Source organism: Lynx canadensis, chromosome B1 (assembly GCF_007474595.2).
Source record: "Lynx canadensis isolate LIC74 chromosome B1, mLynCan4.pri.v2, whole genome shotgun sequence".
NCBI classification, from domain to species: domain Eukaryota; kingdom Metazoa; phylum Chordata; class Mammalia; order Carnivora; family Felidae; genus Lynx; species Lynx canadensis.
Window position 1 is genome coordinate 202538675 of NC_044306.2, and position 22372 is coordinate 202561046.

Here is a 22372-nt window from a genome sequence, read left to right on the forward strand (position 1 = left end):
CTCACGAAAAGAAGAGCCAATCACGTTTGCCCCATTTTTTGCCTGTTCCGATGGGCTTTCTGTTCAGAAGCTCCAACCTTCTCTTAGCATTTCCTTTCGGCCTGGACCACTTCCGCCCACAGTTCTTGAAAGAACGTCTGCTGGTGAAAACTTCTTACTTTTCCTTCGAGAATTTCTGCGTTTCCCACTCATTCCCGGAGGATGTGCTCCCCCAATATGGAATTCACGCGGACGAGCAACTTGCTTTCGGCCCCCGTGGTTTCTGATGAGAAATGCTTGCCTCCAGACCGGCGTTTCCCTACAGGGAGTCTGTCTTCTGTCTCGGCTGCTTTCAGGATTTTCGACCCTCTGTCTTTAGATTTTAGAAGTTCAATTGTGATGGGTTCTGGAGTGAATTACCTTGGACTCATCCCCCTTGGGGCTCACGCAGTTTCTGGAACCGGTAGGTTTATATCTTTTGCCACATCTGGTAAGTGTTCGGCCACATCCTCGAGTACTTTTTCAAACCCACTGTCTTCTCTCTTTCTGGGACTCCAATGCTACAAGTATTGCCCCGCAGGTCTCCGAGGCCCCGTTCGTTTATTTCCTGCTGTTTTCTCTCTGTTGTGCCGACCGGGTCCCTTCTGCTGTTCCATCTACGGGACCACTAGCTTTCCTCTGTCATGTCCTGCTGCTGTGTTATTGAATCTACATGATGATTTTAAAATTTTGATTATTTTCTTTTTCATTTCTATCGTTTCCGTTTGGCTCTTTTTTTACATTTTTGGTTGTTTCCAGAGTATCTGTACTTGCTTGTTGAAGTGTTCTTCTGATTGCTGGCACTCAAGGTCCTTGTCTGGGAACCCCAACATCCAGTTCTTTTTTTAAATATTTATGTGTGTGTGTGAGTGAGAGAGAGAAAGAGAGCGAGCGAGCAGGAAGGTGCAGAGAGAGGGGGACAGAGGATCCAAAGCAGGCTCCGTGCTGACAGCAGAAAGCCCAACACGGGGCTCAACCTTGCGAACCGTGAGGTCATGACGTGAGCCGAAGTCGGAGGATCGATGGACTGAGCCACCGGGCGCCCCAACATCCAGTCCTTCTCCATGTCGTGTTTGTTGCTTGTTTTTACCCAAATTGTTATCTTCATGGCTCTTGGAGTAGTCCTCTATCGTCTCCCAGACATCTGAGACTTTGCGTCGGAGGACGAGGACGCCGGGTCCCAGGAAAACCTCCCACGGAGGCCGCCGCCACCTGGTTGGGTTTGGCAGATGGGGTTTGTGGGGGATGTGGCTTCGAGGACAAGCCAGTTTTCAGAACATTTGTCAAAGGGCCCTTGCGACCGGCCGAGTCCAGCCGGTGCCTGTCGGCACTGCCTGCGGGGGCGAGATGCGCTTCCCTGGTGGCTCCGTGCCCCAAGGTGGGGGTGGGAGATGCCAGCCGTGGTGGAGAGGGCCTCCCAGGCCCACCCTCCAGGCTGCCAGGAGCCAGCGGGCCTCCCGCTTCACATCTGCTGGTGTGGCCAGGGGAGCGAGACGTCTACCTGGCCCCTGGTGCCCCTGCATGGGAGGTGGGAGACGTGGGTCCCGTGTTGTCCCTCGAGTCCTGGGGTCCAGCCCACCTCCTCTGTCCACCCTTGAGAGTTCTGTGATCTGTCTGCTGTATTGTTTCGGGGGGTGGGGTTTGGCTATACGTAGTGGGGACCAGCAGGGATAGTAGGGGAGGGTCCACTCTCTCCCCCCCAGGGTGCCATGTCGACCCGTCAAACTTGGTCTCTCTGGGGCTGGGACCAGCCATCAGTGGATTTTAGAGGTCCCAGGGACCCCATGTGCAGCTAGGGTTGAGAGCCACCAGTTTAAAAAGTCCCCCCACGCATTCAGAGACTTTAGCTGACCCTCATACGCCTTCCCATTACACATGGCCTCCCTTTACGGGTGACGAAGCGGGAGCCTAGTGAGAACAAATGACCCCTAAAGGTCAAGGTCTGCTCCGTGCAGGTCTACTGCCCCTCGGACGAGGCGGCAGCTGGGTCGTCGTCAGTCTCATCAGCTCTGCAGGTGCTGGACACCCACCCGTCCCCGAGTCCTCGCCAAACGGGCTCCCCTGCCACCTCCTCTCAGAAGCCCACCGGTGTCAGCCTTGCCCCTGGCGTCCTGCGGGACCGCTCTCAGGGCCCCGGTCTCCTCGGGTCTGGGCCTCTTCTGGGCTGGCTTCCGACCGGTTGGAGTATCCTCAAGGGGAGGATCTCGGGGGCGGGCGGCTGGTCCCGATGCAGCTGGAGAGCAGCCGAGACCATCACAGCCTCCAGGCGTTCTCGGTGCAAACCTGGCATTCTCGGTGCTTCCCTGGGCAGACCTTTGTCAGCTCTGCCAGAACCACAACGGGTTTTCCACTGACGCGTGGCTCCGCGACTTTGCGGCCGTGTGGCCCTGCACAGGTTTGGGTCCTGCACCGGCTGGAACTGCCTTCCACCCCGATTGACCGTGAACAGGAGGCCCGAAGACGGTCCAAGCTCCAGGCTTCAGAAGCCGGCGAGAGGGGGCCGTGGAAGGCTCACCGCGACCCGGGCCACGGACTTGACCGCGCTCTGCCGAGACATCCCCCAAGGGTCAGGTCGCAGGATGCCGGGTGCCCACACGTCAGCCCCCAAAGCCCAGGTGCTTCCTCCCAGGACGACCGGATCATCCCCACTGACGAGGCCATTTTCAAAGCTGACAAGTTTGCTTTTGTGCCAAAGTCACAAGGCAAGTGACGAGCTGGGATTCACGTCCGAGTGGACCAGCACCGGATCTAGCACTCTCCCTGCCGGCCCGTCCTGTGACCTCGTGGACACCGTTGCTGCCTGTATCAGCGGCAGCCACTGTCATGCCCCCTCCCCCCCCCACCAGAAGCAATGCTGTGTCCCACGAAGAGAGGAGGGGGCTGGTCCCCGAAGCCCAGCGCACAGCACTGCCGAGCACTGAGAAGCGAGTGCTCCCCAGGCGCTAACCGTCCCCGTCCCCGGGGGGGAGAAAGGACACAGACGTTCATTGATCAAGTGCTCCCGGCCTGGGATGGGGGAGGGGAGCCAGCTTCCAGCTGGGTGGGGGTGTCTCAAGACCCCAAGGCAGATTCGGAGGGGAGCAAAGGAAGCTCTGAGAAGTGTGACCTGAGACACCGGCTCCTTTCCAGGAACACGGCACTGCCTTCGGCTTATGCCCCTGCCCACCACTCAGACGCCGCACCCCGCCCGGTCCCCGAGGGCAGGCCTGCTGGGAAGCGGTTACACAGGGGATCTGGCTAAAAGCAAAGAGTCCCCAGCCAACCCCCATCAAAGGGCGGTGGGCTTTGCCCCGGGGTGCCCCACTCTCGCAGCTGGGGTGGTCTCTAGCGATGAGGGGCCAACAGGGTTTTCTGGGTCAGGGTCCCCTCCGTGACGTCTGGCGGGTCCACTGCTCTTTCTAGGGACCGGACGGGAGCAGAGAAAGAGAGCGATCTGTCCATGCAGCTGGAGGCCACGGTCTTGCAGAAAGACGCGGCTGGCCACGCCCTCCCCAGCAGCCTCCACGCCAGCTGACCTAACCACCTGCTGATCAGGTGGCCGCCCCCCCCTCCCCCGCCCCTGGCTCCCGTGGCCCACTCCCCTAGCCGTGGCTGTCTTCATCCCTAGTGGCTCATCTGGGTCTCCTTGTGCCCCAACACGGCGCCTTGCCCGCCCGCCCACTCTTTCTCTCCCCTTTCCTCCAGGATTCAGCAGAGACGAAAAACAGAAGGACCCAGAGGGGGCTGGGAGTAAACCCAGAGGACCACACCTTATTTGGGCCTCAGACCCTCTGGAGAACGTGCTACGATCTCAGGAACACGGGTCTATCGGGCACCCGTCTGCGGAAAGTCCTGGGCCTCAGGCTACCCACTCGCCTCTGGGCGCTGAGGACCCTCGGGGACTCTGCTGGGAGCTCACACGTCTCCTGAGCCCCCAGCCGTCCGCCCGCCTCCAGCTGGGCCTGGATGTTCAGGCTTCCGGCTCGATGGGCTCCTCCCAGAACCACCTGGTTCTTTCCCTATCTCTGAAGAAAGGCACCTCCATCTACCCCACGTCACTCCTGATTCCGTCCCCCCGGCCACACGAGCCTTACCTGCTCACACAGGGTCCTGCCATTCAGACCACTCAAGGGGCTCCCCGCTGCTTCCGTGGACACCCCAATCCCTCGTTTCCTGGCCTGGCAGACTCCATTCTACCCTCTGTGAAGTTGCCCGTCCGTCCTGGTTTTCCATACGTAGAACGGACTGCCTCGTCCCCCTGCCCGCACCCCTGCACCGCTGGCCCGTTCTTCAGCAGACAGAGAAGCTTCCTGGCACCACGACAGACCAGCTCGGTCCCGGCTGGTCCCTCCCCTGCCACTCCACTGGCCTCCTGTTTCCCAAATGGCCACCCCACTTCTCACCTCAGCTCGTTTGTACCTGCCGCGTGTGCTGCTTAGAACACCCCCCGGGGACACCCCCCTAGCACCCCCAAGGACCCTCTCCCCTAGGGCAATCCCCCAGGATGCCCCCCCAGGGAAACCCCCCCAAGACACCCTCCCCATAGGACACCCTGTCCCCGGACACTCTCCCCCAGGAACACACCCCCCCAGGACACCTTCCCCAAAGGAACCCTCTGCTAGGAATGCACACCCACAGGACACCCTCCCAGTAACTGTCCCCCAACCTGGAAGATGGCAATGGCCTCACATGGTCTTTCGTGCCCCCACCCAGGCCCGACGAGGTCAGGGCTCTGCCGGGAACCCTCCAGGACCACAGCTCCATTTGGACGCCAGGCTGGAGTCGTCCCCGGGTGACCGAGTCCCCCGTGACCCCGCGCATCGCAGCCCTCACCCCTACCAGACGGGCCCCCTTGCCACCCACAAGCCTGCCAGGCTTCCTCTAAGTGTCCACTTGGTTCGAGCCTATACCCCCTCGAGTCTCGCTCAGATATGGTCTCCCTTCCCCGGCCGCCGTATTGAAGACTGTCCCCAGCACCTCCTGGCCTCCTTACCTGCACGGCATTGATGGAACTTAGTTTCTAACTCTGCTCCTGAGCCCCCACCCCACGAGCAGCTGGGCTCCTCGGGCCAGGGTGTCATCTCTTCGGGCCTCTGCTCTACCCCCAGCACCTACGGCGGGGCCTGAATACGGAAGGTGCTCGGGAAGGTATCTGCCGAAGGTCGGGAGGGTGGCGCCCTCCCCCTGGGCCTCGTCTGGCCCGTCGTGAGGGAGGAAACAGCCCTGACGTTGTTCTTCAGTCCTGAGGTTTGTGGAGCCACCCCCGGGGGCCGCGGGGCCCACGTGAACCAGATGCTGTCACGAGACCGGCCGACGGCGAATCGGGGTCTCTTTCTTTCAGTCGTGGACTGGGACACGTGGGAGCAATTGTTGCCATCCTGCAACTCCAGAGGAGTGACAGGGGACGGGAGAAAGGCCACCTCTGACCAAACCTCAGGCCGGTAGCAAGCTGCCGCAGAGCCCTGTCTCCTAACCCCCGTGCCCGTGGGCGCTGGGAGGGACCCAGGGAGGCGACCGCGGCCAGGCCCCACACCAGGACCCCGGGCGAAGACCAGCGCGTCCCATCAAACACGGGACTCCACAGGGAGGGACACACAGAAGGGGACGCAAAAGCCAAAGCCACAGGGACCATCATCTGTGCTGCCTCAGTTTCCAAAGCAGAGCTTCCCCCCGCCCCCCCGGCCCCTTCTCCATCCCTCACATGTGCTGGGGCCTGAGGAAGGGCCTGTTCCTTCAGAAGCGCTGGGGTCTTTCTAGGGGTCCCCGAGTCCTCCGGGTGGGGTCTCCAGCCGGCTGGGGCTTTGTTTTATGCCGACACCTCCCTGACCACGCAGAGGGCGTCGTGGGGGACCTCAAAGGAGAAGGCAGAACCTCAGGGGCTCGGAACGTGGGACCCAGGGCAGGCAGCAGGCCCGTCCGCAGGGTTCAGGCTGCGGAAGGGGGCTCACGTCGCCTCGTGTTCTTCTGGGGGCTCAAGACCCTCTGCTTCTAACAAGCGCTCCGTGCCACCCTTCCCCGTGCCAAAGTCAGCTTCACTGGTGCCACAACGTACCAGACACACGGTCCAGATAGGACCCTGGGTGTAGGATAAAGGAAAATAAAAGCAGTCTCTCATATTTCAACGAGACCCTCTTCAGAAGGGGTGACGGTGCGAGCGGAGAGCCGCTGCCACAAAGGAGGGGGGTCCGCGCTGCTCTGTCACTGCGCCTCAGTCATCTGCTTCCCTGAGCCACACTCCCCTCCGCCTGTCTGCTGCCTAGCACCATGTCCTGCACATGGTAGGTGCTCAATAAATGTTTGGTGGAGGGATGGATGAAGCACTGAATGATGAGCTCAGCCCCAGGTGAGATGTGCCGACGGTGTCATGGGTGGCATGAGCCGTGCCCCCTCCCCGTCACCCTCGGAGGCCCCCGGTGGGTGGCGGCGGGATGCACGTGTGCTCGTTCCCGCCGGCGTCTCCGCCTCTCTCGCGCCCTGTATGCTTCTCCGGGGCGGGGGCCGCTCTCGTCTTCTCGGTGCCCCCCTTCGCGCCCCACACAGCGTCTGGCACAGAGTGGGTGCTCAATAAATACCCGTTGAATTTAATGCATCTCAATTCAACAAACATTTATTGAGCGCCCACTGTGTTGAGTGTCATAATCCTACCTTCCTTGGGCGCGCTACAGATGGGTGTCCCAGGGACGCGGCTGGGCGTGCCTTGCCGTGTGCAACTGCTTCGTTCAAGAACAGTCATCTCCCAATGGGACCGGTGTCGATGCACTCACGTTGGGAGCTGCTCGGGGATAGTCCAAGGAGCCCCGGGCAAAGAGGGGACCTGGCCCTCGGATTCTGGGTGCTGCCCACCCCGCCCGAATTTCTCAATCGGCTGGCAGCTGGCAAGGCACGCTCGATGTGGGCATGGCCAGCAGCCTGGGTCCATGCACATCGGTAAACAAGGCAGTGTCTTCAGGACACGTGTGATAGCACAGTGGGCTTTCTGCTCAGAGGAGCCGACATCGGGACACCGTAGAAAGTGAAGGAATGACAGAACCATGGTGATTGCCAGAAGCAAGCATCGGTAAAGGGAAGGCCACACACACACACACACACACACACACACACACACGTTGTATGCACTTTGGAGGAACCTCCCCAGTTAGATGGTGGATTCTGGCACAGGCCAGGTGATTCCTGAAGGCCAGGTGTGCCGGGATGAGAAGCACCAGCACCCCCCTCCCCCAATCTGTGGTCGCCTGCCTGTGCCCCAGTGATGGGGCGGCAACAGTGGGGGCGGGGCCGAAACAAGACCTTGCAGGTGTGTGACTGGCCGATCAAATCAGCGCACACAGCCTCGGGCCTAGCCGGGGTCCTCCACCTCTGGGACACCCGGGGCACCTGGTTGCAGCAGGTGCAGGCGAGCTCACACCGCTCCTGGGGTGAAGGCAGCATGCACGGGGCACACGGCAGGTGGCGGCACGAGGAGGTCCCCACCGGCAGCCCGTCTCCTGCCTCGGCCTCTCCCCGCATGGTGCCCCTCCTCCCGCGGGTGGCCTGCGAGCCTAAGTGGGGATCCCTGGGTCAGCGGGAGGCGAGGGGCCGAGCCCCGCCCAGCAAGCAGAGGGCGGAAGGCTGGAAAGGGCCACCCTGACGTCCCCAGACACTGGCTTCCTGAGAGCTCCTGGGCCTCGCCGGGAACGCCACGACACCCGGGCACAGGAGGGCGGCTGGAGGCACCGCCTTCCAAAACAGCTGCCGTGAGAAACAAGGGAACACAAAGCAGCAACGGCCCGGGGCCCGGGTGTCAGTCCCGCGCCACCCAGGGCGCCGGGTGCCTGCAGGAGAGACGGGCTGGGGGACGGACTGCGGCTGCCCGGTCGGTGGGTCGTGCTGGGACCGGCCCCGGGCCTGCACCCCGCCTGCGGGCGGTACGGGCAGCCGGGAGGGGTGCCCCCGTGGTGGACGGGTCACTCTGGGGGACTGCTTTGGTGTGGCCTTCCCGCGGTGACATCCACCCTTTGCCCCGGCCCAGAGATCCCCACATTTAGAAGGCTGCACCCCAGGCAGGGCCGGAGGCGCGAGGCGGGGCTGGGGTGGGCTCACAGATGTCTGCTTACGAAGCTCATCCACGAAACGGTGCGTCTTTGCTGTGCTTGGGGCTCTTTTCCAACCATCAGCGATGCCCGGCCTTCTTCACCCCTCCCCTGCCCGCGAAGGCTTTCATTTGTCAGCCCCGTTACGGCTCAGTCATGGAGGTGAGGATGACAATGACGGTCTGTTCGCTGAGCACCTACTATGGGCCAGGCAGAGCGCTGGCTGTGCGTGCGTGTCCCCTCCTCTGGTCTCTACCCGCCCGGCCAGGCAGGTGGGTGGGACAGAGGCCCCGCGACGAAGGAGCGGCCCAGCCGGCATCCGCTGCGCTCTCTGCCTTCTCACGCCCGTCCCCATCCTTCGCTTTCGCGCCCCGCCTCACGCTCACCCACCGGGCACCACCCACGGCCCCTCTGGGGCCCGAAGACCACGTCCAGACCTCCCGGGGGCATCCCCCTGTAGCTGGCCGTGGTCTCCCCGGGAACTCACAGCCTCTAGAATACCGTGTGGAGCCTCGCCCTACATCTGAAAACCACTCCTAATCCAGCCCTCACGGCCCCCAGAGCCAGACAGTCGTCATCTGTGCTCCCTGGGGACGGGAAGCCCCCAGTCCCCGGATCTCTGCTCAGGACCAGCACCGGGTGGCAGTGCCCTGTCATTGACTCCCAGTCTGGACTCCCCTGCCTGGACCATGCTTACGTCTGCTCTGGGAAACGGGCCCTCAGCTTCCAGCCTGGCGGCCCGAGACGCCTTCTCTGCCAAAGAGCCCGGGAGCCCCATTTGGCTTTCTGGGCTCTGGCCAGCTCCGGAATGTTCCAGGAGACAAGCCAGCATGCCCGCTGGCAGCTCGCCAGCTAACGATGTCCGAGGGAAACTCAAACAGAAAAGGGTCCTCACTCCTACCTGGTTTGCTCTTATGTATTTTTTTTTAACGAGCAAGTCTTGGATCTGGGGGGACGGGTTCCAGGCTGCGGGGCCCCTTTGCTGCGAGGCCTTGCAAGCCACGCGTACAGCTCTCTGCTCAAAAGAACCACTCACGTGAGTAAAGGTTGTCCCCTTGCATTGTTTGGAGAGGGTCTCTATCGGTCCCGCTACTGAGGGACAAAGACTGGCTGTCTAGGTCTGGAGAATGAGTCCTAGTGTCTGCGTCCCCCTTGAGAAACAGCCAGTCGGTCTTCTGCTGAGAGAAAAAACAAGTCACCGAATTTCCAGGTCATCGGCTGCGGCACTGCCCCATTTTACAGACGAGAAAATGGGTTCGAGGAGGCCAGGGCTTCTCGAGGCGGTGCACGGGGGGCGGGGAGCCAGGTGTGGGCTCTCTCCGCACACGCCTCCCTCCCTTGACGACAAGGGCCCTGGCTCTCCAGCCGGGGGCGGCTGCGGAAACTCAGCCCGGGGGGCCAAACCCTGCCCGCAGCCCGCTTTCGTAGTTGACACGTTGCGGGACGCGGCCGTGCCCGTGACTCCAGGCTCCACCCCTGGCTGTTTTCACAGCAAAAGAGCCGCACCAGAGACGGCACGGCCCCCAAGCCCTAAATATTTACCCTCGGACCCTTTACGGAGCGCTCCGCCAAGCCCGATCTCGAGCAATCACCCCAGGTGCCCCCCGAACACACGCTGACGTATTTTCCTTTATTTTCGGACATCTGCTCAGTTATAGAACCAGGAAAGTGACACGGGCGCCTAAGGGGGACTTTGGCAGGAGACGAGCTAGTCCTGCGTGTGAGGAGGAGGCTGGGGGCGGGAGGCACCTCGTAAATCTGGCCCCTGGGGCGTACAGCCTCGTGGGACCCAACCAGGAGCAGAATGTCAGCGAGGGGACCTGAGGTTTCCGCCGGAGAATCCCCACGAAACCAGGCTCCCTCCGGGCAGGGCGGCCTTAAACCAGACCTGCCCCCGTATTACCTTCCTGTTATCCTGCTCGAAACTGCCGTCCTCGCCGTCCGGTCGCCTCGCGGCTGGAAGGGAAGAGGCGGCTTGTCAGGGCAATGCGTCATCTGGGCCGCACCTCCCCGCCACAGCACTCCCGCTCCACAGTGTGCTCAGAGACAGAGGGTGATCAAGCCAAGGTCAACGCTACGAGTGCCTTTTCAGGGCTGGGGGACAGGACACGCTGGAGAAGGCTCCCGCGGGGACACCGTGGGCAGCGGCCACGCGCCCTCACGTGTGACGATTCTTAAAACCAAGAGTGGTGTGCACAGGGACGAGCTCTTAAAACTCCAGCCAATCCCCCGCCCTCCACACACAACAGAGAGATCGAGCCGTGTGTTCCGATGCGGCCGCTTGGCCTTTGGAAGAACGCATTCTCTGCTTTCCCAGGTTAACATAAAGTAAGAGGAGGTTTTGGCCAACCAGCGCCTACTGTGTCCGACTCAGCCAGTAAGGCACTACCGCTCATGCCCATGCAACCCCTTTCACAGATCGGGAGACTGAGGCTCAGAGACATGATGGCCTTGCTCAAGACCATGGATGGGGGCTGGCAGAGGCTGACATTTGAACCCAGATGGTCTGTCTCCAAAGTCCTCCCTCTGTCTGCCCCCCTCGCTTCCTGCCGCCCGCAGAGCACACAACAGTCAGTGAGTTCTGCCCCTGGAGAAGGTCCTCGAAGAGCAGGAAAGGACGTACGACATATAGCCAGAGGCGACCTCAGCGGACTCGAGCAAGCGAAAGTCCACTTCGCAGTAGTGTGCCTACCGAGAGAGCTATTTGGAGGTGAGGAGGAAGGAGTCTGTATTCTCCACTGGGCTTTTTTTTTTTTTTCTCGGTGGGGGTGGGGGTTGTCACCCAGCTGGGCTGACATCACCTCCAAGGACGTCTGATCAAGCAAATCGTACAAGGGCATCCCGACAGTTCTCAGGATCTGACTCGGGACTTCCCATACAAGAACACGGACCCTCATGCACGGACGCTGAAAGGAGAACCCCAGCGTCCTTCCCCACCCTCCACGGGGACCGAGGCCACGGGAAGGACATGCCAGGGGTGGGCTTCTTACCTGAAGCCCGCGGAGGGCTTGGACCTTCTAGCCTTTTGGAGCACCCTGCCTTGTGCACCACCAAGGACAAGACTGACATCAGGCCCGAGAGCTTGGAAATTGGGGATTGGGCTACAGGACCTTGACAAGATAAGGTCACAGTTGAAGAGCGTTCTGGATACGCTGACATCTCATTACTCCTGACGGCCACCTGTTTCTCCTTCTTCCAGGAGAGACAGTGATTTTCCAGCGTGAAAATGAAAACCCTGCTCTCTCCACTCCTGGAGGCCAATTTACAGCCAGCTTGCGTGACAAGCACCGTGACGGGCAGAGAGCAGGGGGCAGGGAACCGAGGCGGACGCACGCCCACCAGCCAGGGCTCGCCCGTTGCCCAGACAACGGCCTTCGCTGGGTAGCAGAGCCCCGAGGGTCTGGCCGTACATCAGCCAAGACTCCTGGCAGCCAGCGGCCCAGCAAGCCCTGGGGACAATCAGGCTAGTGGCTACTTGGAGCCCTGGGAGCGCAGCCATCGCCCAGCCCAGAGAAGGCCTCCAGGGCTGGGTTCACGGGTGAGTCAGTGAGCGCACCTCTCACGAGCCCTCGGGGGCCCCCAAATTACCCCACAGTGGGGGTAATTTGCGAGTGTAAAAAAAAAAAGCCAAGGGGCTCTTTGGGACGTGAAATCCTAGCCCTTGGACTTCAGGCCACAGGGACCAGAGGCCATCTTGGGTCTGAGGAGGTCGCACAGCCGTGGGTGACAGGGTAGGCCACACATGTCTGGGGGCTTTCCAAAGGCTAAGTGTGCCAGCCGGAGACACACACGACAGATTCTAAGATGCGGAAGCAGGGGGAGGAAAATACAGGAACCCAGAATTTTGTATCGTTTGTGGCCTGCTTCCTTAACAACCCCGAGCCTCAGTTTCCTGATCTGTAAAGTGGGCAAGTGACGCCCACCCTCAAGTTGCAAGGATCTGTGAGATAACGTATGTGGATGCGGTAACACGCTGGGAGAGGTCTGGAAAAAGCAGGAGAAAACAAGAGGCCAGCTTTGAGGCCGACTGGCAGTAGGGTGTCTCACAGTGTGGGCAGAAGACGGCCAGGAAATCGGGTTGTGTGTGTCCTAAGACACCAGGCAGTTCCCTCCGAGCCTGGGATGCGTCTGCCGTGAGGAGCCCTCCTGGGACAACCCCGGGGACCCTCCGTCGGAGGCATCCCCAGGAGGGTGGCAGGCTTCCGAGTTTCTTTCTGGACCCACGGTCCACCTGCCTTCTCTTTCCTCTCATCCCAAGACACGTTTCCCAAACCCCCAAGACGAGACTCAACCTCACCACAAAGGAATCCCAGAGACACACGAGAAGCGATCACTTCCCGTTTCACACCAGGGACCAGAGGAACAGCGTGCACGCCCCACGGGGCCACGTCTGCTGTCTGGCCCGGGCGGGAGGATGGAGCGAGCACCCTTCCTTCGCCAGCGGGGCGGCTGCAGGTGCAGGGCTCCTGGGCAGGGACTTCGACTCCCACGGCCGCCGGCCGAGAGCTCTGTTGGCTTACAAATGAGACAGCGTTTGGGGAAATGCAAGTCCTGTGCCTGCGTCTGGACACTCGGCTTCCTGGGAGGGGGAGGGTGCGGGGAACGTGTTCTGTTTTCCTCTGGAATTCATTTGGAGCAGTCTGAAACCTAGCACAGCTTTGCCCCACCCGGGGCATCCACCGCCGGAAAGCTCCGCTCTGCGCCTCGCATCAAAGCTCGATGGCAGAGCAGCCTGGAGGCCACTCTCAGGCGGGGACGGGGAGCGGCCGAGGCCGGAGTCGTGCCTGCCTCACCAAGGTCACCGGGCTCCCCAGCACAGCGCCCTGGTCCTGCCCGCGCTCAGCGTCTCACGGCTGGCCCTGCTCCGCGTCTGTCCCTGACTGTGCAGGAAAGGGCTTTTCTCGTCCTGGCCTGGCCTGTCCCCCCACTGTTTTCCTATTTTCCATTCACTCCCTTTTGCTTCCTTTCTTCTGTCTTACTATTTTTTTTTTTAAAGCCGTTAAATCACAACCAACCAGAACTGGAACGAATACAGTACAAGAATATACCGACGGGCCCTAAATGCTGTACGAGAGCAGAAAGGTCGGGGGCTGGAGGTCGGGGGTCAGGCAGACCTGGGGGTGAGCCCCAGCTGGGCCACAGAGTGGCCACTTCTCGTCCCCAGGCTCAGTGCCCCCCTCAGAGTGGCCAACAGGAGAAGCGCTGACACCATGGAGTGTCTGTGCAGAGCAGGGATACATTCACGGCGGCCGATGGGGCGCTAACCGCCCTTGTCCTCAGCCGGCAGGCTGGAGGCTCGCTTCCCCCCAAATAGGAATGGGACGCGAGCCCCAGAAAAGCGGGATGCTAATTAAAAGCAACCACGACAAAAACCTTTTATGGGTTGGAAACAGGGAATTGGAAAGTAAATGCGTTGATTAAAAACTGATTTTTAGGGGCGCCTGGGTGGCTCAGTCGGTTAAGCGTCCGACTCTTGGTTTCAGCTCAGGTCATGATCTCGCGGTTTCGTGAGTTCAAGCCCCGCATCAGGTTCTGTGCTGGCGGTGTGGAGCCTGCTTGGGATCCTCTCTCTCTCCCTCTCTCCCTGCCCCTCCCCCACTCACGCTGTCTCTCTCTCTCTCAAAATAAATAAGCTCAAACAAAAAATTAAAAAAAAACTATGATTTTTAAACTGGTTGGATGTATCATCTTAAAGTAGTTAAATGGATATGTTATCTTAAAGTAGGTAAATGGTCCAGTGACTTAACATCATCACCCAGAGGGTCCCAAGACAGGTGGAGAGTCAAAGACTGGCTTCTTAAACCTGAACTACACTCCTCTCTCCTGCGAGATGATGGGTGGTCACTTTGCTCAACATAGTGGGGGGGGTGCATACACAGGCACTCACACACGCTCACAACACACGCACACGCTCACACACACATACTTCCGACAGGATGTGCTCACCTGGATGGGGGAAATCTTGTAATCCAAACATCTCAAATATGTTCAAAACCAAATGCATCCTAACACAACCATCATTTTCCGAGCGCTACGGAAGGAAGCCTGGTCAAGGACAGTGCACGCCCATGCTGACCCCTCCATTCACAGCCCATGTCCATGCACAAAGGGAGAGACTTCATTCGTGTTTATCCCTGGAATGTGGCCAATAGTCCACAGAGCTTCCTTGATAAAAGACTCGACACGCCAGATGCCCGAAATCAATGGGCTTCAGTCATGGCTCGGGGCTCCGTTATACTGGAATTCACTCGCTTTTGGGTAGGAGGGGCCTTCGTATCCAGTTTAAAAACAACAGCACCAGGATTATCGCTGGTAACGGTAAAAATCAAATGTCTCCCTTGGGCGATCTAATCAAAGGACTTAATGTCGGAAGTCCTCTGGCTCCGAACTGGCTTTCAGATGTCGTTGAGCAGGTTCATTATCTGATTTACGGCCTCTTCCACTTTCTAAGGAGCCGGGCCCTCCTCTACCACGTGTGTTAATTACATGTTTGAGGTTAATAAAAGGCCAAGTCTGTGAATCCCACTTGTGGGCCAAGCACAGAACACGCCGCTTTCCACGCAGGCTCGAACACGGGTGCCGTGACGTAAAGACGGCACTTAACGCGACGGCTCCTTCCTTCAGCTGGGCCTCAGGGCTCCCCACCGGTAACAAGAGGGGGCTGGTCTGGACAATCTCTAAGAGCCCTGGCGTCTAACTAGCCCACCCCTCTCTGATCCCTCTGGGAGATCTGTGCTCCAAGCTTCCCCGGCTGAGAGGCCACGGTATGAAAGTCACCGCCCTCTCGGCACCCGAGAGTGGAATCCACTCTCCGAGAGGAGACAAGTGCATGCGCAAAGCACAGGGCCTACTGCAATCAAGGAAAAAGTAAGAACCTTGTCGTCTGTACGGTCAGAGCACTGATTTAGCAGTAAGTCACAGAAAGCGCACTCTTACGGGATTCCGTCTCACAGTGAGTGATGCAGTGGTCAACATGGGACGTGGCTGTTTTCTCTGGGTGCATCTGGACAAGAACCGTAAATGTGAGAATTCCTCTCCCCATCTCCCCGTCACGTGCACAGCACGTCACGGTTTATAATGCATTTCCACATTCATTATTCCATCCGGTCTCAGAACCGGCCTGTGGAAAGGGCGGGGCGCAGGGCTCGGTCCCATTTTGCAGATGAGGAAACAGAGGCTCGGGATGGTGAAGTAACATGCCCAAATCACCCAGAAATTCCATCAAGAAACAGAGGGGGGAGACCTTGAGCCTTCTGCTTCCTGCTCCGTGGCTCTAACCACGTGCTGCCTGTGCACCTGTCCCAGGCGGGCAGACTCTGGTGGAGCGGAGGCGGGCAGTCCCCTCGCTTAGAGAGGGAAACTGGGGGCTGAGGGGACCCCCTCGCTGCTAGACGTCCCCAGCCCCTATCTGTTGAGGCAACAATCTCTTTACCTGAAAACTAGCTATTCATTCTATCGTCAGAAATTCCTAACACGCAGGAATCAATGACTAAATCTGGTTTGTTACGTTTCCCAAAAATCAGGCTGGGTTGGGCTGTGGTCCAAGAAGCCTTTGTCCCCCACCACCTTGGTTAAAGCCAATCTGGCTGCTTCACTCAGAGTGAAACAGTGTTGGGGCGCCTGGGGGGCTCAGTCGGTTGGGCGTCCGACTTCGGCTCAGGTCGTGATCTCGCGGTCCGTGAGTTCGAGCCCCGCGTCGGGCCCTGTGCTGACGGCTCGGAGCCTGGAGCCTGCTTCGGATTCTGTGTCTCCCTCTCTCTCTGTGCCCCTCCCCTGCTTATGCTCTGTCTCCCTCCCGAAATAAATAAACGTTAAGTAAATTTTTAAAAAAGCGAAGCAGTTTTCATGGAAACCCGCTCTCGGTTGTGAACACCCACCCCGAGCCCAGCGACGCGTGTCAGCCTCGGCCTTACGACACACAGAGGCGCCCTTACTCAGGGGCACCCTCTGTAGCGATTTGAGAAGAGGCTCCCGGGAGCCTGCTAGCGAACACATGTAACATTCAAGACTGCCCGCGGTGCCTTCCCCATCGCCCGTCGGGTCACAGCAAGAGGGTGCGACAGGCATGCAGGGAGCCAGCGACAGAGGAGAGCTGACTGTACCATGCTGTTTGTAGATGGGGGGTTTCCTATAGATGTTATCTTTTACGCCAGTGTCTGGGAAAGAAGAGAGAGAGGAGAAGAGCAGGGTGAGCCAGCAGACTGGAGGTTTCCGTCCCACGTCAGCCCTCAGGCACCAGGTCCTAAGTGGCCAGAAAGGATCTGGCGCCCCACAGGTGACTGACGCCCGGGACCCACACCGCAAGCTAAGCGTCGCCCAGCCCGATACCAGAACCTAGTTCAAGGGGCAGAGGGAGGGAGGCGGCTAAGGTGCACAGCCGGCCGGACAGCGCCTTCCCTCCAGCACATTTCCAGGAGGGCAAAAACGTCTCCCTCGTGCTTGTATGGCTTCGGGAGAAGCTCAAACACACGCCAGCTGCGGGGTGTGCAAACCCGCAGAATTGGGGGCGGGGGGCGGAGAGGCTTGGGAACCACGGCCCTTCCGTGCAAACAGACGCTCTGCATGGCGAGCCCGACCGCGCGTCCTGGGTGCCTACCTGGGACGTGGAAGTGGCGAGGCGCCTGCTGGTAGGTGCAGGGGGGAGGCTTGCTGTCTGAGAGCACCGAGAGGCTGGGGGTGCTCCGGCCACTTTCACTGCCTCCAGACGGAAGAGCAAAGACGGGCAGAAGGGAGGAAGGGGAAGGGAAAGGAGAGTACGTCAAATAGGAACACTTGTTCCCAGCGAGCCCTCTCCCCTGCCTGGTGGGGCCCCCCACCCCCACCCCTCTGCACAGGGAAGGGAGGGTGGCCCCCGCTGACATTTCCAGACCGGGCCCCATGGCTTGTTAATCCAACCTGGGTGGACCCCGTCCAACGGCCCCGTGGCGAAGGAATAGTGGCCTTGAAGGCAAACGGTTTGCTGGTTGCTAGTTCGTGGGAAGGCTGGCCTGGCTCTGGGCGGGCCCCCCACTCTCCTTGGGGTGCACAGCTGGCCCGCTGCTCAGCCACGGCTGATGCCTGCATCCAGCAAACTGCAAAGCCACCAAAACCAAAGCCTCCCTTTCTGAGTATCCTTGTGTAAGAAGATGCCGCTTGCTTGGAAAACCCGCGGATTAATCATCCAGTGCAAGGTCACAGAATCTGTCCCTCAAAGCCACGGAGTAAACTTTTACGAGCCGCAGGAGAATAAGAGAAAGTTGGTGTCAGCTGCCATGCTCCCGGATAAAGCTATTTTTGGCAAATCAAATGAAAATTCTCCAATTCTGGCTCCCATCCCTTGTCCCGTGTGGATTTGTAATTTCTGAGTTGTGAACAAGGTTGGATTATCAAGTCACAAGTTTAGGCGGCCACGGTCCCCCCGCCCCCCTGCCCCCGGGGAACCTCCCCGCCCTACAGGTACCTATTTGAGGAATGGCATGATAGACAGAATGCGATGGGCACCGAACACTTCGGATGATGAGGTTTACGGCTCGTTTTAGCAAGACACGCATAAGGCACACCTCGTTTCCTTTCCCGTTCGCCTCAGGAACCCTGTGCTGCCTCAGATCGCGGCCTGGCGAACGCAAGGGGCTCTCCTGCCTCGGAAGGAGCTCTGGGCGTTGTAGCATCGGGACCCCAAGGTGACGGGGAAGTGAAGCAGCCCTTCCGCGGGGCTGGGAGTGGACTGGCAGGGGGCCGCACGGTGGCTAACAAGGAGGGCGCGGCGGGCGTGGGCTCAGAGCGAGCTGTGGCCCGGGGCAGGTGCACTGGGAACCGGGGAGGGCGTGCGGGCACGCCTGTGTGGGCTGAGACCACAAAACGGGCTGCTGACCGCAGCTTCGAGCATCTTCCCACGCCTGGGCTCCAATTTCGCCCATCGGCGGCGCCGATCGCGTTTCAGGCAGGTGACTGCCCCCTGGCGCAGCGTGAACCCCGCCTTCTCCTGAGCCACGCCCCTCCAGTGTGCGGCACGGAGCCTTCCAGAGCTCTTCGCCAATCCGGGCCATTTCTCAGCTCCCGGGGGAAGCCACGCCCCACGCACACAAAGGAAACCGCGGGTTGGTTCTACCAACTGTGGCTGCGACTGGATCCGTCCCCAAGGGCAGAGAAACGTGGCGGAAGCACAGGCTTGAAAAAATCCACTTGCACGAGCTCCAGAGCAGCGGAGGACGGCGCATTTGGGGTGTCATGGCTAAGCTGGGCGTGCTCCGGGCTGGCCCGTAGAATCCGGGGGGCTTCGAACAGCTCGTTTCCTTCTGCCCGGAATTCACTGGCCCTGGTCCACCCAGCTCTTGCCCAGGCGGCCCCAGGCCATCAAACATAGGCTCCTGAGGGCTCCTGTCCCCCCAGTCCCCAAGCCTACAGTGCGGTGCCCTCTTACATCACACGCAAGCCCCGTGTACATGTGCCGATCTGTCTGGGGAGCGCCCGCAGCGTCCCTCGGGTACTCACAGGGCACAAGACCCAGAGGCAGGTGGGGACACAGAAACAGTGGCCCGTCATGCCCGCCCGCACCTGCCATCCAGGGACGCACTGGTCACCAAACTCTGCCACCTTGTCCCACGTCCCCCAGCCCTCCTTCCCCTCCCCGCCCCCGCCAGAACCCCCTTTGTGATCTTCCCCGCTAGTCAAGACCCTTCCTGGCTCAAGGCTCCAGTACCCAGCTTCCCCGGAAGACACAGGCCACTGCTGACCACTCCCTTCTCTGGACTCGCTTCGTCACTTCACGATCGCACACCGCCAACGTCAACCTCCAGGGCCCGTTGTGGTGCTCGGCCCGCGTCGGCCCTGCAGGGCTCCCACCACCTCAGCTCCCATCTGCAGGAGGGCGGGGCCGGGAGGGTCTGGGTGACAGGTGCCAGGGCCCCGGTGAGACCCAGCTCCGGCCCGCTCGCCGAGTCCCTCTAGAGGCTCCCGTCATGCCCCAGGGGCCAGCTTCCCCCGTGGGCCTTCAGGGTAAAAACCCCAAACCACTGATGTCACCACAGATGTGGGAAACCCAGAGGAGAGCCTGGCTGTGCGGTGACTTTGAAAAGGCACAGAAGCCCCTTCTGAGGAGGCTCGTGGCTTCTGGAGGCAGTTCAGGAAGGAGGGCAGAACCTGAGCTCTACTGGGGGACGGGGGCGCTTCTTCCTTTTAAAAGTTAAGTAAGTGATTTATTGTGGAGGCGTTTCAGGCTGTGCAGAGGCTCCTGTGTGCTCTTGGCCAGTCTCCGCCGGTTCAGGGCCCACGTCACAGCCGTGCATTGCCACTTTGGTACTCTCTGAACGCCACACTTTGTTCGGATTTCCTTACTTCCCCTAATGTCCCCTCCCTGCCCAGGAGCCCACCCAGGACATCACGGGACACTTTGTCCGCCCGTCTCCCGGCTCCTCGGGGCTGGGACGGCTCCTCAGACTTGCCATGTTGTGACGATTTCTGCGAGGAGTCCCGGCCAGGGGTTGTGTGCGAGGTCCCTCGGCCGGGACTCGTCTGATCGTCTCCCGTGTTTACACGGGGATCGCGGGTCCCCGGGAGGAAGACCGGGGTGGTGGAGTGCCCTCTCCTCGCGTCCCGTCAAGGGCACCCGCCGTCACCGGGATGCTGACCTTGACCCCCCGGCCGCGGCCGGGTTTGCCGGGCTTCCCCACGGCACGGCCCCCTCCCCGCCGTCCCGCGCTGCGCTCTTAGCGGGGAGGTCACGGCGCTCAGTGCCCACGTGAGGACTGGGGAGGGAGCCCCCCTCCTCGGGGGTGGTGTCTCCACGTAGATCACTGGAGGTTCATCTGCAGGGGAGAGACCTGTCCCTTCTCCCGCCTTTATGTATTCGTGTCAGCGTGGACTCACGGACCCTCATCGCACACCTTGGGTTACAGTCAATACTCTTCATTCAGTCCACTCTTCAGTTGTCCCATCTTTGCCCCCAGTTGGCTCCTCTCCAGGCGGCCAGAAGCAAGGCCAGCCCCCATCCGTGCACAGGGGAGCGTTAAGGACGGACACCGAGGCGTGAGGGGGTCCTCGCGTGTGCAGTGCTCCGCCACAGGCCCCCTGAGCCTCGACCACGACCATCCGGTAAGGCGCATGGCCCAGGGATTGGGGCCAGATGGAGAGGTACCTCTGGGGCGCAGCGAGCGGTGGGAAGAGGACCCTGACCTGAGGCTCTGCACCAGAAGCCCCTTCCCTCCTCTCCCTCCCATGCCTCGTGGGGAGGAGGCTCGCTGGGTGGCAGCTGCCCAGTGAAGAGATCCCAGCAGCAACCGCCTCCCACACCTGCCCACTCCTTAACAGGTGAGAGGTCAGCCTTAAGCCTCACACCGCCTGGAATTCATACTAAAGTGTACCAGACTACCATCAGCACTGCTGCTGTGGGCAAGGTCTTGGTGGAGGGGCAGCCCTAGGCACGGAGACAGGGGTGGGTAGGTGTGACCGGGAGGGGCGTCCAGCAGGGAAAGAGGAGGGAAGCAAGGGGCCCTTGTCAGCATCTGGCGGGTCAGGGCAGGTGCTGGCCGTGGGGAGGGCATGCCTCCCCTCGGGGAGCCCTCCGGCCACAGCAGCATTCTTAGGGAAATTTCCACCTAGTGGAGTCAGGGATGCTAAGGAGGGATGAGGAGAGGCCAGGAACAGCTTTTCCAGGGACTGTGGGTAGACCCAGGGCCGTGACCAGCTGGAGGAGGGCAGGCCGTGGGCACAGCTGGCCACTGGAACGCCCATAGGCTGGGACGCACTAGAGCGCGGGGCTGAACGAGCATCAAGGAGAAGGGCACAGGCTCCCTCGGTGTGGCCTCTGAGGTGGACCCGGGACCTGTGGTGGACACGGCTTGTGAACGGGAGCCTGACTCGGGTCTGTCCCAAGGAGCTTTGGGATTTCAGGGCCCGGGTCTCTCTGAGCCTCGGTCTCCTCTGGGGTGAGTCCTGGAAAGAGGCTGGGCAAACCCCAGGTCACACATGGCCCTGGAAGTTGGGTGTGGGGCAGAGCCGGGGTCCCCCACGTCTGACCCCGAGAGGAGGGTGGGGAGGCTGCGTCTGACCTCTGACAAAGGGAATTGGTGGCCAACGCAGCCAGGAGGGAGCCAGGGCAGACACGGGCCTCAAAGGCCCCACACTGGGTGGGTGCCTGTGTCCACCCACCCGGCCACCGCACCGCATGGGGACTGAGCCCCTGCCCGTGGGGGATGCCCTTGGCCCAGCCAGGAAATAGTTTCTGGACCATATTTTGGGGGGCGGGGGGCGGGGGGCGGGGTCTGTCTGCACAGTCTTCTCCCACACGGGATGGAGGGAAGGGCCTCGCTGCTCTTGTCCGAGGACAGTGGGGCTGCCTCTCCCCGGCCCCCTCTCAACGGGGCTGAGGACGGGGTGCTGCTCCCCCCGACCCGCCCGGAGCAGGCGTGCTGCAGGTCTGAGGCGCCCCCCGGGGTGTCTGCCCTTGGCCGAGGGTCCACGTGGCTCTCCTCACCCAGGCACGGAAAGAACTCGAGGGTGGAGGGTCAGAAAGGAGCAGAGGAGGCTCACAGGGTCTGCTCCCAGCCTGTGGTCTGCGGGCCACGCCTCGACCAGAGCCCCCCGGGGGAACAGCCCCACCCAAAACGGGGCCACGGCAGGTGGCGGTGGTTGTTGGGGGGGGGGGAGCCGTGTGCCCAGGGCCTTTGGACGTGTGAGCAAAGGGAGCAGACACGTCTCCCTGGTGACCTAACAGTCAAATTCACTCTGCTTTGCAGTGAGTGTTCCGTGTGCCTCTTGGTCATTCGACACTCACGTGCCACGCAGATGCGTGTGGCAAGGCCGTGCTGGCTACTTTCCCACGCCCGGGGTGCACCATTTCCGGCTTTCCCACGCACGGGGGCGGGGCGCGCCATTTCCGGCTCTGCTGCTTTTCCAGAGAGTCAGCGCGACCAGCGGAGCCGGCACAGGCACCGTAAGGACCCGTGGCGGTGGTCAGGGGCTCTCCTCCCAGCCGACTGACAGGGCTCGCACCGACACGACCGGTGAGTACGCGGGGGACGCACAAGTTCCGACGAGCCCCGTCTGAGACCGACACACGGTGGAACGATCCAGCTGAGCTTGGCTCGCCTCCCGGTCCCTTCGGGTCGACGTCTTCCACCCGGCGCGGTACGGGCTGGGGACTTCGTGCATCTCGGGGGCGTCAGCAAGAACATCCTACCTGCTTCCTCTAACGCCTCGAGGGTCTCCCTAGGGTGTCTCCGGCCACTAGGGCCTCTCGACAAAGTGCCGCACCGGGCGGCTTCAGCAACAGACACGTGTTTCTCGCGGTTCTGGAGGCTGCAAGTCCCACGCCAAATTGTGGCGGGGTC

The 22372-nt window shown here is 60.9% G+C and overlaps 1 protein-coding gene across 9 annotated transcripts in view; it reads right to left on the reverse strand.

Annotated features, from left to right (window-relative positions):
* Positions 1-22372, reverse strand: part of ABLIM2 (actin binding LIM protein family member 2) — a 90055-nt gene that overhangs the window by 23157 nt on the left and 44526 nt on the right. For 4 of the 9 annotated variants that reach the window (XR_003968520.1, XM_030314276.1, XM_030314277.1 and 1 more), the window contains 5 exons: positions 16663-16764; positions 16169-16222; positions 11057-11176; positions 9970-10022; positions 9103-9244 (listed from right to left, as the gene is read on the reverse strand). Coding sequence is in view for 8 of the 9 variants with exons in the window: in XM_030314276.1 (XP_030170136.1) it covers positions 9103-9244; positions 9970-10022; positions 11057-11176; positions 16169-16222; positions 16663-16764 (471 nt within the window). In the remaining variant the exon portion in view is untranslated. The remainder of the gene's footprint in view (positions 1-9102; positions 9245-9969; positions 10023-11056; positions 11177-16168; positions 16223-16662; positions 16765-22372) is intronic. The other 5 variants (XM_030314275.1, XM_030314280.1, XM_030314279.1 and 2 more) reach the window with 5 other exon arrangements.